This window comes from Orycteropus afer, unplaced genomic scaffold (assembly GCF_000298275.1).
Source record: "Orycteropus afer afer isolate SDZICR_OR568_19922 unplaced genomic scaffold, OryAfe1.0 scaffold00160, whole genome shotgun sequence".
Lineage (NCBI taxonomy): Eukaryota > Metazoa > Chordata > Mammalia > Tubulidentata > Orycteropodidae > Orycteropus > Orycteropus afer.
In genome coordinates this window covers 340,371-355,206 of record NW_006921747.1, presented here as the reverse complement: position 1 = coordinate 355,206, position 14,836 = coordinate 340,371, and the positions used below count along the sequence as shown (strand labels likewise).

The 14,836-nt window shown below is 42.4% G+C and overlaps 1 protein-coding gene across 1 annotated transcript in view; it reads left to right on the top strand.

Annotated features, from left to right (window-relative positions):
- CYFIP2 (cytoplasmic FMR1 interacting protein 2) overlaps positions 1-14,836 on the top strand; it is a 182,008-nt gene that overhangs the window by 109,016 nt on the left and 58,156 nt on the right. Inside the window, exons 24-26 of the mRNA XM_007946403.2 lie at positions 3,500-3,643; positions 4,963-5,053; positions 6,269-6,399. Of these exons, the coding sequence (XP_007944594.1) occupies positions 3,500-3,643; positions 4,963-5,053; positions 6,269-6,399 (366 nt within the window). The remainder of the gene's footprint in view (positions 1-3,499; positions 3,644-4,962; positions 5,054-6,268; positions 6,400-14,836) is intronic.

Sequence of the window (14,836 nt, the reverse complement as noted above, 5' to 3'; positions counted from 1 at the left end):
AGAAGGGACCATTCCCTGGAGAAGGATGTCATGCTTGGTAGGGTGGAGGGTCAACGAAAGAGGGGGAGGCCTTCAACGAGATGGATTGACATGGTGGCTGCAATGATGGGCTCAAGTATAGCAGGGATTGTGGGGCTGGCGCGGGATCGGGCCGTGTTTTGTTCTGCTGTGAATGGGGTCACTATGAGTCGGAAACGACTCGACAGCACTTAACAACAACAACAACAACAGGCACTTCACTCACCTCACCCCAGTTCTGGTCTTATTTATAATGTAGCCTGTTACTGTTGTTGTTATGTGCCGTCGAGTCGGACTCGACTCACAGAAACCCCTCCTTGGGTTTCCAAGGCAGTATCACTACAAAAGTTGGTGCCCAACCTTCCTTCCAAGGAGCAGCTGGTGGGTTTGAACCACCAGCCTCATTAGCAGTCAAGTGCCTTATGCACTATGCTACCAGAGCCTGTTACTAGGGCGCTACAATGGATTTGCTCCACATGTAGAAGAATACAGAGTAAGGCTGGCCAGATGTTTGGATTAATCAAACTCTGCAGTTGATAAACTTCTAGGATTTGACATGAACACCATGCTTTTGAGTCAGTTTTATTTCCCTCCCTACATAAATCATCCTGCCTTGTAGTATTTAGAAACCCTTAGTAACTATAAGATATCTCCCTCCCCCAGCTCATCATTTTCTTCATACTGTGTTGAGGCAGAGTTCACTGAGTGGCAGCTTCTCAGTGTTGAGTAGACAATACTGTACGTTTTGACATTCCACACCTCCCAATATGTAGGCACTGGCTTTCCAAACATGCAATGATTCAGCCTGGTGAATGAGTGGGTGTTTAATTCTTCATGAATCCTTGTTATTAGAGGGTGCTGTAATTGTATTCTTCATGTATCCTTGTTATTAAACCCCCTGCCATCAAATTGATTCCAACTTATAGCAACTCCCATTGAGTTTACAAGGCTGTAAATCTTTATGGAAGTAGATTGCCTTATCGTCCTCCTGTGGAACAACTGGTAGGTTGAACTACTGAGCTTCTGATTTGTAGCCATATTCCTTACCTACTATGCCAACAGAGCTCCTTATCCTTGTTATTTAAAAAAAAAAAAAAAAAGCCTAACTCACTGCCATCAAGTCGATTTGACTCATAGTGACCCCTCCTTGGGTTCCCAAGGTGTTATCGCTATGGAAGTAGATTAACCAGTCTTCCTTCCAAGGAGTGCCTGGTGAGTTTGAACTGCAAGCCTTCTGGTACTATAATTGTGATAAGGAGCTCTGGTGGTGTGATGGTTAAGCACTTGGCTGTTAATCATAAGGTTGGCAGTTCATATCCACCCAGTAGCTCTGTGGGAAGAAGAACTGGTGATCTGCTTCTGTAAAGATTACAGCTCTACTCTGTCACATGGGGTCACTAGGAGTTGAAAATTGACTCAACGGCATACATCAGCAACATTGTGATGCTTATTTTTGTGAAGTTTAGAATAATTCATGTATAATAAAACACACTTAACTCAAAAACTAGACTGACCATAATTAAATCTTCCCTTGATGGCTCCAAAGGGCATTCAGAATCTTGCAGCCCTTGCCCAACCTTCCTTCCAAGGAGTGGCTGGTGGGTTTGAGCTACCAGCCTTCTGGTTCGCAGTCACATGCCTTAGGCACTGTGCTACGAGAGCTCCTTTGCATTATGTTGTTAACACAAAAACTAGACTGAACATAATTAAATCTTCCCTTGATGGCTCCAAAGGGCATTCAGAATCTTGCAGGCCTCCAAAAGCATCATTGCACTTCCTACACTTCCTAGTTAGTTGATAATTTCTAATCAGCCAACTGACAGAGAGTTGTAGCTGATAGAATATCAGATGTGATCTTCCCATGTTTACATATTTTGTATACAAAATTTCTATAATTTCGGGTAGAAAAAACTACAGTCAGAAATAAGCTTTGAAGTGAAACCTTAACTGAAAAACTAAGGATGGTTTATTTCAAATTCAACATCCAAAGTACTCTGTTATATGTAGAGGTTCAGAGCATGGACTTTGGAATCAGCCACATGGGGGTTCAGATCAGAGCTCAGTTATCTATGAACTGTGTGACCTTGAGCAAACTACTTTCCTCCAGAACCTCAGTTCCCATGTCTGTGAAACGGGACTAAAAGTGGTCTGAATCCCCGTACGTCTGTTGTATAGATTAAATGAGCATGCATATGAGGGCTTCATATTATGGAGTAAGAGGAGCTCCATAAATGGCAGCATTTCAAAAACACAGTATTAGTGAAAACTTCTGTAGTCTCGACAACCAAGTGAGACCAGTTTAGGGCCCTAACGCACCAGCCACTCCTTGGAAGGAAGGTTGGGCAATCTACTTCCGTAGTGATACTGCCTTGGAAACCCAAGGAGGGGTCACTATGAGTCTGGTCCAACTCGACAGCAAATAACAACAACATTTTGGTCATACATTCTCAGACAGGAAGGGATCTTAAAGAAATTCTACTATCATTGTTAAACTGTGTTCCATGGAGCCCTAGGATTCACTGAAGGTGCCCAGAGGGACACATGGGATCCAGAGGAAGAGGAGATGGCCAGTTGATGGCCAGGGCCCTGGGGCCCTCAACCAGCACCAGAACAGCAGCTCCACTTTTGTCTGTTTCATATACTCACTTTCCTTTGGATTGCCACGTTAAAAGTTATGAAACCACTGACTTAACTCTGTTGTTGTTGTTATTATATGCTGTCGAGTCAGACCCAACTCATAGCAACCCCTCCTTGGGTTTCTGAGGTGATATCCCTATGGAAGTAAGATTGCCCAGCCTTCCTGGGTTTGAACCGCCAGACTTCTAGGTAGCAGTAAAGTGCCTTAAGCACTAGGCCACCAGAACTCCTGACTTAACTCTAACTTCCTCATTTCATAGATGAAGAAACTGAGGCTCAAAAAGATTAAGTGATTTTCCTGTGCACGCAGCAGTATCTCCTGACTCCCAGGCCTATTCCCTTTCCAAGACAGCACCATAGATGGAAGCAGCTAAAAATGGGAAGAAGTAAGATATTGAATCACCTATTGAAGTTTCAAATGGCTCTTCCAGCTAGTTTCTAGTACCAAAAAATGCCTCTAGAGAAAGAAAATCATCTATTTTACCTCCCATCCATTGTTCAGTTTGTGAAAATCATGACTGGAAGAGTTGGTTGTATATGTATATGTAGTAGATGGCAAGAGTCCCTGTAATAGGAACATTTGCCTAGAAGCCTTTTCTTTTCTTCTGCTAGGGAGCAGCTGCTCCATCAAGTGGCCTTTGCTTAATCCTTTGGTCACTGACCACAGACCACACCTCTCTCCATGGCCGACATCTTGCAAATATATTCCAGGGGTTCTCAGTGAGACAGTGCTGGTCACATCAAGTTCCCATTCCTTCTATCAGAGAAGCATCTCCTGCCAGACCTCACACCAGTATCCATTCATAATCAGCCACTTATTTTGCCACAACCCTTGTTTTTCCAGCCACTCAACATTGCCTACAGCCACATCTACAGCTCCTACAGGAACTTTGTGGGGCCCCCTCACTTTAAGACCATCTGCAGACTCCTGGGCTATCAGGGCATTGCTGTGGTCATGGAGGAACTACTGAAGATCGTCAAGAGCTTGGTAAGGAGAGGCCTGAATGAATCCTGGGAGGTGTCCAAGTGGGTGAATTTGAACAAGATTTTCTTTCACTTTTTACCTGGCCTGTCGAAAGAAGTCACAGGCATTCCAGCTCTGTCTCTAGATGTCATCAGGGAGTTCTTCACCCTTGTCCCTCAGTTGCTCTGTGCACCTTCTGACCTACGCTTTATCTCCTATTTTCTGATCTTAAACTCACTCTTTTTATGTGATTATGGAGCTCAGTAATCCTTATTTTGACTCATGACTGAGGGTCAGCAAAAAAGAAGAAGACCCTCATTGAGATGGATTGGTACAGTGGCTGTGACAATGGGCTCAAACCTAGCAACGATTGTGAGGATGGCACAGGACTGGGCAATATTTCATTCCATTGTACATAGGGTCACGATGTCCTGGAACTGACTCAATGACACCTAACAAGAGTGAGAACTGCTCATGCTCCTCTCCTGTGCTGCATTGTCTAATCTGAGCACAGTAAATCAGTGACATATGAGCTGCCATTTTCTCCTCCCATGGCCATGACAGGTATCTCGAATCAATCGCTAGTCTTCTTTCCTTGAGATTTCTTGCTAAACCCTATTATCAATGCTGTACTGGGCTCAAGGGAGTTACATATCCCTTTACCACTCTCTGCCCTAAGTATGGTCATATGAATTTTCATTTAATTCCTTGCAGTACTCCTGAAGCAAGGCTGAACGATTTCAACTAGATTTTCCTAAAGTTTTTAGATGACAAAGGGATATAAAGTAATATTTAACAAAATCAGGAAGAACAAACATGATTCACCTGCTAACCCCAGTTCTCTGATAGCAGCTATGTGGAGTCATGGGTAATTAAAGAGAAAAGGAAATCCAGAGTAAAACAGGAAAATGTGGTAATTGATTAAAGATGTCTGCCTTGGACTCAGGATGGTTGAATGTGCCATGTATTTTTCATTTAAATTAAATAATGTATCTCAATTTCCACAGCTCCCTGACCCTGTTTCTTTTTTAGCTGTGCCCTAGATCTCATCTAAGCATGCCAACCTGAGGAAGGACTATAAATGTGGCCTCCTTGAAGCATATATGCCCAAGAGAGTAATGAGCAGAACTCTTTCTTTGTTTTGTAGAGACCGTTTTCTGAGTTTGATGGTATCTACTCCCTGTAGGAGGGAACCTGCTTCCTCCTGTGAGGGAGCAGTCAGTGTCTTACCCACAGGTCTCAACACATACTCCACACATCCCGGTTACCTGGCACTCAGCCCAGAGAGGCCACTGTCTACAGTGGCCATGAATTGTCTCACCACTGTCCTCTTCTATTGTCAGCTCCAAGGAACCATTCTCCAGTATGTGAAAACGCTGATTGAAGTGATGCCCAAGATATGCCGTCTGCCTCGGCATGAATATGGCTCCCCAGGTGGGTGATGGGAAAGTGGGTGCAGGGGCTGGTGATAGAAAAATAACCCAAATACCACTCCTGATGGAGGTGGCTCTACCTGTCTACCTTGTAGTATTTGCTTCTCTAACATGCTAGGGAGCTGAGTGCTGCATGAAGAGTCAGATGCCCTGACTTTGCTTCCTGACAACAAGACTATTTGGAAGCTAGAAGAGTATAGCAGATGTGGACATCTTAAAATAATGAATAAACTTGATTCCCACCCTGTTGACAGAAAGAACTGCCCCATAGGGTTTCCTAGGCTGTAATCTTTACAGAAGCAATTTGTCACATCTTTCTCCTATAGAGATCTTGGTGGGGTAAAATGCCAACCTTTCAGGTAGCAGATGAGCACTTAACCACTGTACCACCATGGCTCCTTCAAATAATGAATAGTAAGGTTTATATATCAGGGTCTTCATTAGCTCAGCTCATCTGGGAATCCTTCCATTTGTCCATTTGGGGCAGGTTCGTCGTCTATATGGAGTTTAAAAGTGATAGATCTAAGGTGAGTCAGGAAATAGGAGTCTTTTCTGTTCAGCCTCTGGGGTGAATAATAATTCTTTCCTTCCTTTAGAGTAAATGAGGCCTGGGGAAAAGGTGGAGATCATGAGTTTGGCATATGCTGTTTTGTTCAAAACCCAAGGTGTCAGGTATTGGGTTAGTGTGACTCAAAACGGAAAAGGGCTGGGCCAAAAGCCATAGTTTTCCATCCCAGCTGTCTCACTTAGTAGCTGAGTAACCATATTCTCTGAGCCTCATCTGAAAAATAGGGATAATATTGCCTAATTAGAGTATTATTAGAAGTATTAAGTCAGATACTGCAGATAAATTGCTTATCATAGTATCCAGGACCTATAACTAAATATTATAAGTAAATAAAGAAATGTCCCATCACTTTTTAGAAAGTGTGGTAACTTTTTGGTTGAAAGATCCAGGACACCCCCATTGTGTGTTTGTTTTGTTTTGTTTGCATTCTTCCAAAAAGGATTTGAACTAGCTTCCCAAGCTTTTTGTGGTCCTAAAACCCTGAAAGAAGCCCCACCCCCGGTCATATGCAGAGGGACATGTGGTTTGGCTTTTTACTCTCCTGAGTCAGACTGGGGCTGCTGTCAGTCAGTACTAGTCAGTACTTCCTATAAATCAGCGGAATGGTCAGTGTCAGCTTCCCGGTAACCATTCACTCTCTTCAACCAGGGATCCTGGAGTTCTTCCACCACCAGCTAAAGGACATCATTGAGTATGCAGAGCTCAAAACGGATGTGTTCCAGAGTCTGAGGGAAGTGGGCAATGCCATCCTGTTCTGCCTCCTCATAGAGCAAGCTCTGGTAAGTCCTGGAGTGTCTCCAGGCTGGATAGGACCCCCTAGCCCAATCAAATCCTTGAAGCCCCTCTCAGTACCCTACAGCACAGATCAGGGCAGGCATACCTTGGATATATTGTAGGTTTGGTTTCAGATCATTGCAATAAGCAAGTATTGCAATAAGGTGAATCACACAATTTTTTTGGTTTCCCATTTCATACAAAAGTTATGTTTATACTACATTGTAGTCTATTAAGTGTGTAATAGCATTATGAAAAAGTTTCAGATATTGTGAAAATTACCAACATGTGACATGGAGACATGAAATGAGCATGTGCTGTTGGAGAAAGGGCACCAATAGACTTGCCTAATTCAGGGTTGCCACAAACCTTTATTTTTAAAAAATTCAATAGCTGTAAAATGTAATAACTGCAAAACACAATAAAGTGAGATGCAATAAAACACGATGTGCTTGTACTCTCCCAATGGTGGGACATGCACGTCTTTTCCATCTATTGTCAGGCAGCTCTGACCATTAGAACACTGTGGAAGGAGCACAGGCACTGGGGTGAGACAGACTGCATTCCAGTTCTGGCTGCACCACTCACTAGCTACAGGACCTTGGCCATCATCTGAGTCTTAATTTTGCATGCATTCATTAAACAAATAATTATTCCTCAGCTACCACAGGCCAGACACTGTCTCGTGTCCATATAGTCTAGAGGGGAGGCTTGCATTGAACAAGCATTTACACAGAAATTGTGCATTTACAATTACAATGAGTGCTATGTAAGACAAATACTGGGCCCAGTGAAGATATAAAACAGCAGAAGCTGGTGTGGTCTTGAGGGTGAGAGAGAACTTCTCTGAAAAAGAGACCTGGAGAGTGAACAGGAATTAGCCTGGGGGAGAACTGTGATGGGAGATAATGAATCCATCTGGTTTAAAGGATGAGTGCACATACCATGTAAAGTACATCCAGTAAGAGCTTAGTAATTGGCAGTAGTCATCATAATGAGCAGAAGCATGTCTCCTTGTGACTCCTCCTCAGGACCATACAGTACCAGCTCCTGATCTCTCTGCCTTCATCTATCCTAGCCAGCCCTCAGGGCTGATTCACAGAGGAGGCTGTCTTCCGGGCTCTGTTCTCCACATTCCTCCCTAGTGCACTCCAGTTTGTCTCAGCTCTTCTCCATGTGTGGTGTCCCCGGGTGGGCTTACTCCTGTAGGTATGAGTCCTTCAGGTTCTCTGAGCAGTGGTAGGAAACAGAGAAGCCTGATCCTCAGGATATCTTGACATGATTTTCTGTGAGAATATTTATTCACCCATCCATATATTCATCTAGGAAAAAAGGTATCAAGAGGCCACTCATTGTCAGACATGGTGTTGGGTGACAAGGAAATGGTGGTGAACAAAAGAGACAAAGTATTAACCATTTTTATCCAGCGATGGAGACAAGCAAAGACGTAAACAACCAGAGTGTGATTTTCAGATAGTGATAACATCTTATGAGTAATGAACAGAGTAGCAGCATGGATAGAGAGTGATGGAGGTGCTATTTTTAGAGAGGATGGAGCTTGTGAAATAGAACCAAATGCAGGTCCCTGCCCAGTGTGCAATCAGGCCAAAGCAGTTTACACACTGAGTGATTAAGAGAAGAGAAAATTACTACAAAGCGGCAATGCAAGGAGTAAGGGTACCCCTGTACCCAGATCTGACTCCCCAAAACTCTACAATTTTTATAGGTTTCGGAAGAGAAGGTCATGCATATTCATAAAAAATTCAGGAATTTGGGTGTGAGATGGTTGACAATTGGCTGAAATTTCCTTCACCTCGGTTTAAAGGGACAATAGCATTTTGAGTCAGTGCGCCTGCGTACTGGATGAGTCACACCGGCTTCCTGTCATCGGCTGATCAGGGCTTAGGCACAGGGGAGAATGAGAATGTTAGTTCCCAGTAACTTTGTTCCCCTCTGCCCCACTCACTGTGCATGTCTGCTGGCCAGAGTTAATTTTCAAGTTGTTTTCTCAGACACATTAATGCCTTTATCACCTGTGCCTAAGGAAATAGCAGGAAAGAATTTTTTTTTTTTTCCATTCAGTTCTTAAGGAACTAAGCTTATTGTATTTACTCATCTGTCTCCAACACAGTCCTATGTGTTTACTCATCTATCTCCAACCAGGGCCCAGGGTGGGGAAATAGTTGAGGGTAATTAAGTTTACTCATCTACTCCCATCCTGGGTCCTATCTGTTCTAATTATCTGCCTTAACCAGGATGGGGAAAATAGTTTTGACTTTACTCAGTTTCACTTGGTGTTCTCAAGGCACAGAAAGGACACCAGGATGAGTTGGAGTTAAGGGGCAAAGGGGGAAAGGAAGTAAGTGAGGTGGGAGAGTCAACTGTGCATTGTGGGCCACCATTGAAAGCTATTGGAGGGTGTGAACAGAAGAGGGTTGCTCATAGGACCCTAAGTGTGTCAGAATACAACTGTACTCCATAGGGTTTTCAGTGGTTGAGTTTTTGGAAGTAGATTCCCAGGCTTTCTTCCAAGGAGCCTCTGGGTGAGTTTGAACCACAGTTGAGCACTTAATCATTTGCACCACAAAGAAACTCCATAAGCAGAAGGATAGCATGGTCTGTTTTACTTTTTAAAAGGCTCTTTTTCCTGTCATCTTGGAGGCAGTAGCCCAGAGAGTGGAGAAGAGGGTAGGGAGGAATTTGGAAGAATACAGGGCAAAGGTACAGAGAAATGAGATGAAAGCAATAATAGAAAGAGCTTCAGAATAAGAGCCAGAAAGGATTCGCTCTATATTTCAGTGCCTCCATCTTTAAAATAAAGCTTGTTTCAGTTGCTTTCACACCTTTACCCATCTGAGCGTCTCTGAAATGGGCACTGTTGTGCTCTTCCTCTGTGAGAAATAATTGCTTCACTTTTCCCCCTTCAAATGGACTCTTGAGACAGGTAATTGTTCTTCTTTATGATAACAGGATTTTAACATGGTTCAGTAGGCTTGGGTTGCTATGGAAACTTGGCCTTCAGAAGCCATAGGGATAAGCAGGAATAACTACTCAAGGCCTCACTTCCTAAGTGTCCCCTGTTAGCACCTCCTTTCATGAGGTGCTATGACTCTGAGAACATCAATTAAGCTTCCCCTGTAAAGACCCTCTGGTGGCGTAGTGCCTAAGGCACTTGATTGCCAACCAGAAGGTTAGTGGTTCAAACCCACCAGCCACTCCTCGGAAGGAAGATTGGGCAATCTACTTCTGTAGAGATACCATCTTGGAAACCCAAGGAGGGGTCGCTATGAGTCGGAGACGACTCAACGGCACATAACAACAACAACATAGAGATCTTAGGAAGTAGACTATTTATGGAACTATAAGGAAAGGAAAATTTTTTCTCAGGCATCCCTGTGATGTGTGGGCACTAGCATATATCACTGAGGACAACAGGGCACTGAGAATCAAAGACCTGAAGAGCTGGGAAAGACCACTGAAGTATATATGCTCCAACCTCCTCTGTTCCTAGGTGAGGAAATTGAGGAGCAGAGAGAGGAACAACTAATCTGCGGTCACACAGCAATAAGGACAGAAACATAAATTTCCACTACTTATCCCCTTGCTGGGGGGAGGGGCTGCAGAGCAGGGCTCAGAGCTTTACAAATCAATTTCTAGTTAGACCACTGGGGAAATTCCCAAGGCTGAGACACTGCTTTCAGAGATTAAAATGAGGCATGGGGTTTCTAGAGCTGATTCTTTCAGGAAGCTGGAATTAAATAAGTAAATATTTAATTTAAATATTCAATAGCAATTGTTCTCCAAATTAAAGAGTAGTACTAATTGCCAAAAAGGGAGAGAAAAGAAAGAAGAAATAAATGAAGGTGACTTAATATTCAATATCTATAGATGAACTGCCATGTAAAGTGTGAACATCCATTCCCTGGAAGACTCTGAAACAGTTAATAATAAGGTAATGAAGCTTTGTACATACCAACATAGAAAAATGGTAAAAGTCACAATATTAAGTGACAAAAGCAAATTCTAAGAAAGTACACATAATATGATGCCATATATGTAACATAAACAAATAAAAATGAATCCCACAAAATAGCATTGTTTTGGAAAAATCTAGGAAAACATAACCAAGAGCTAACAGTAATTTCCTCTAAGAAGCAGGGAGGAGTACCAGGAGTAGAGACTTACAGGGGTCCAACCTTATCCGTAAGTCTTCATTTTTCTACAAGGAAAGTATATTCATATATTACCAAATTAAAATTAATTTTAAAATAGAAGTAACGTGATAGTTTCAGAAAAGCTGGAAGGGAATAATGAGAAGCCTTTTGTCCATTTTTCTATCGTGTCATCTTTTTCTAATAGCTTCAGAGTCCTTTCTGATGTGGGTTCCATCTTGGTTACATATGCTACAAATATCTTCTCTTTTTCTGTGGCATACCTTTTTTAAAAACAGAAATTATTATTACATGTCATTCATTTGCAGGTGGAGGGAGTATAAATTGAAAAGGTTGATCGCTTGAATGAAGTGATCATTGAGTTAGGTACTTATAAATGTTTCTTGAAATTTAGAATGCAGCATTAATGCAGAAACCCATGTACCTGTGGGTTGTTTTGGGTTTTATGAGCATGTTTGTGTGTGTCTGTGTAATTAAGGTATAACATAAACGAGTTACCATCAAGACAGTTCTAACTCATGGCAACCCAGTGTGTGCCTGAGTAGAATTGTGCTCCACAGGGATTTTAGTGACTGATTGTTTAGAAGGTGAACACCAGGCCTTTGATCCAAGGTGCCTCTGGGTGGACTTAAACAGCCAACCTTTTGGTTAACTGAGCACTTTACCATTTGCACCACCCAAGGACAAGGTGTAACATTCAAAAAAAAAACAAAAACAAAAAACTCACTGCCATCGAGTCAGTCCCAACTCATAGCGATCCCTCCTTGGGTTTCTGAGGTGGTATCTCTACAGAAGTAGATTGCCCTTCCTTCCGAGGAGTGGCTGATGGGTTTGAACTGCCAGCCTTCTGGTTGTTGTTGTTGTTGTTGTTATGTGCCGTGGAGTCGGACCTGACTCATAGGGACCCCTCCTTGGGTTTCTGAGGCAGTATCACTACGGAAGTAGGATTGCCCAACCTTCCTTCCGAGGAGTGGAGCCTTCTGGTTAGCAGTCAAATTTAGGTACTATGCCACCAGAGCTCCTAGGTGTAACATATATCTAGTCAAATCCATACAACCTAGGTATACAGCTTTATGAAGGTACACACCCATGTAAATCCCACCTGGGTCTAGATATAGAGCATGTATAGCACCATAGAAGGTTCCTGCATGCCCCTTTAATTCTGTGCCCCAAAAGTAACCATGATTCTGTCTCTGTCCTCAGAGATTAGATTTATACGTCCTTGAACTTCATATAAATTGAATCATTCAACATGTTTCCCCTTTCCTGCCTGCCTTCTGTCATTCAGCCATTCAACGTTACATCTATAAGAGGCATCCATATTGTCGAATATAGCTACAGTTCATTTGTTTTCATTATTGCTAGTATTCTCATGGGAGCTCTGGTAACGTAGTGCCTAAGGCACTTGACTGCTACCCAGAAGGCTGGCAGTTCAAAACCATCAGCTACTCCTCGAAAGGAAGATGGGGCAATCTACTTGCATAGTGATACTGCCTGGAAACCCAAGGAGGGGTTGTTATGAGTCGGGTCCGACTCGACGACACATAACAACAACAACAGTATTCTCATTATATGACTAGAACAATTGAATCACCCATTTTCTGTGGATAGATGTGGGTTGTTTCTAGTATGGGGCTGTGATGAATAAAGATGGCATGAATATTCATGTGCATATATTTTGATGGATGTATGCTCTCATTTCGATTAGGCAAACCTAGTAGTGGAATAACTAAGCCACTGGGTAGACATATGTTTAGCTCCTACAGAAACTGGCAGCTTTACAAAGAGGCAGTACCAATTTACATTCTCAACAGCAATGTGTGAGAATTTTAATTTGTTCACATCCTCATGAACACTTGGATTTGCCCTTCTGTTTAATAATACCCATTCTGGTAGGTGTGTCATGGTATCTAATTATGGTTTTGTTTTCCTGGTGACAATTCGGACCTCCTTTCCCTATATTATTGGTCATTTGGAAACCTTCTTTTGTAAAACCAAAAAACCAAACTCACTGCCCTCGAGTCGGATCCAACCCATAGCAACCCCTCCTTGGGTTTCCAAGGGATGGGGCAATCTACTTCCCTAGTGATACTGCCTCGGAAACCCAAGGAGGGGTCCCTATGAGTCGGGTCCGACTCCACGGCACATAACAACAACAACAACATCACTACGGAAGTAGGTTGCCCAACCTTCCTTCTAAGGAGTGGCTGGTGAGTTTGAACCACCAGCCTTCTGGTTAGCAGTTAAATGCCTTAGGCACTAAGCCAGCAGAGCTTCTTTCTTTTGTAAAGTGCTGCAGTATAAGACTTTTGTCTGTTTTTTTTAATTGAGTTATGTTTTTCTTAAGTGATTTTTAGAACATATATATTATGGATATATGTACTGCAAATTTACTTCTGTGACTTGACTTTTGGTGAATGTAAGTTCTTAAGGCTTAGTCTACTCATTCTTTTCCATTATTGTGGGTGCTTTTGTGACTTGTTTAAAAAATATTCCCTACTCCAATGTCATGAAGATATGTTATCTTCTAAAAGTTTTAGATTTTAGTTTCTTTTGCACGTAGATCTGTTATTCACTTAGAATTAATGTTTGTGTTTAGTAAGCAGTAGAGTTTCATTTCATTCAGATAATTTCATTTTTTCCTATATTGATACCAAATTGTCCCAGGATCCCTTACTGACGCTTGCTTCCCCCTTGTTATGTGCTGCTATGTCTGTCATTTATCAGAGTCCCTAGATGGCACAAACATAGCAGGCAGGTAATAAATTTGTTGAATCTAATCTGAAGTGTATCGGCATTTAAGTGTCTATTTGTAAATCTGTTGTGTTTTTCCAAAGAAATCATGTTGTTCATGTCTGTACTCCCTCATTTCCTACCCTGGAAAATTATGTGTTTTAGGGAAATACTCCATAATCGTCAAGTTTTCCTTCAAATTTTGTGCTCTTTTCTAGACATGAGCCTGTTGTTTGTTATTCCAGCACATTCCCAGGAGAGGGCCCCAGTCATTCACATGAGCAACTGAAAGAGACAGCTCGTTGCCTTTACTTAAGTGTCTCTCACCCAGAATTCAAGAGTCTTCTGTGTTTTTGTCCCCATTTTTTTATTTCTCCTCTCCTCCTTTTAGTTGCGTGGGCCACATTCACACTCTGGTTAGTAGTTTGAGAGTATTACTTCTCTTAGGCAAGGTGAAAAGAGTCTGACCCCAAACTCACAGAACTGAATGCCAGTCAGAGCTGGAAAAGCCCTTAGAAAGCACGGGGCCTGCCATACTGACATCTTGGGCCAGATAATTCTTTGTTGTAGAGAGAAGTGCCTTGTGTATTGTAGGCTGTTGAGCAGCCTCCCTGGCTATAACCCATTAGATGCCAGAAGCTTTTCCCCACCCCAGGTGTAACAACCAAATATATCTCTAGATATTGCCAATGTATTGCCAAAGGAGCTCTGGTAGCATAGTGCCTAAGGCACTGGACTGCTAACCAGAAGGCTGGCAGTTCAAACCTACCAGCCACTCCTCAGAAGGAAGGTTGGACAATCTACTTCTGTAGTGATTCTGCCTCAGAAACCCAAGGAGGGGTTGCTATGAGTTGGGGCCGACTCGACAGCGCACGACAACAACAACAACAGATATTACCAAATATTCCCCAGAGAAGGGGTTGGCAGACAAAATTTCCCTGTTAAGAGCCACTGATCCAGTCCAATCCTGCATTTTGCAAATGGGAAAACTGAGACCCCAAAAGGGAGGTGACATTCTCAAGGTTATAGCTAGGAAAGGAGTTGGGATGAGAACCAAATGTGATTCCTGAGTCCAGAGATCTTTAAGGTTAGCACGCTCAGGTACAGAGAGATGCTCAGCTGAGCTTGGCAGGTTATTTCATTGTTATTTTGAATTCCATCCCCACATTTGGTTATTCTGTCCCTGGCTTCCACTTACAGTCCCTTTTCTTTAATTTCTTTAATTATATATTATATAACTAAAATAAACTCTTTGATAGGAAACCCAGAGAGCAGAAAGAAGAAAACAAAAACCAATCACCACTTTGCCACACTGAGAATCACTGTTCACATTCCAAAGGATATTGTTCCAGGTGTTTATGTTCCAGCATGTTAGTTTTTCTCACTTTGTACATATGTATACCATGCTCTTAATACACATATAAATTATATATACTTATGTGCAAGTTATAAAAGTAATATTTACCAACTGAGAAGAGTAGGTACCTCTGTGAGGTCAGATAGAAGGGGCAGGAAGGTGAAGATCTTTTTTTTTTTT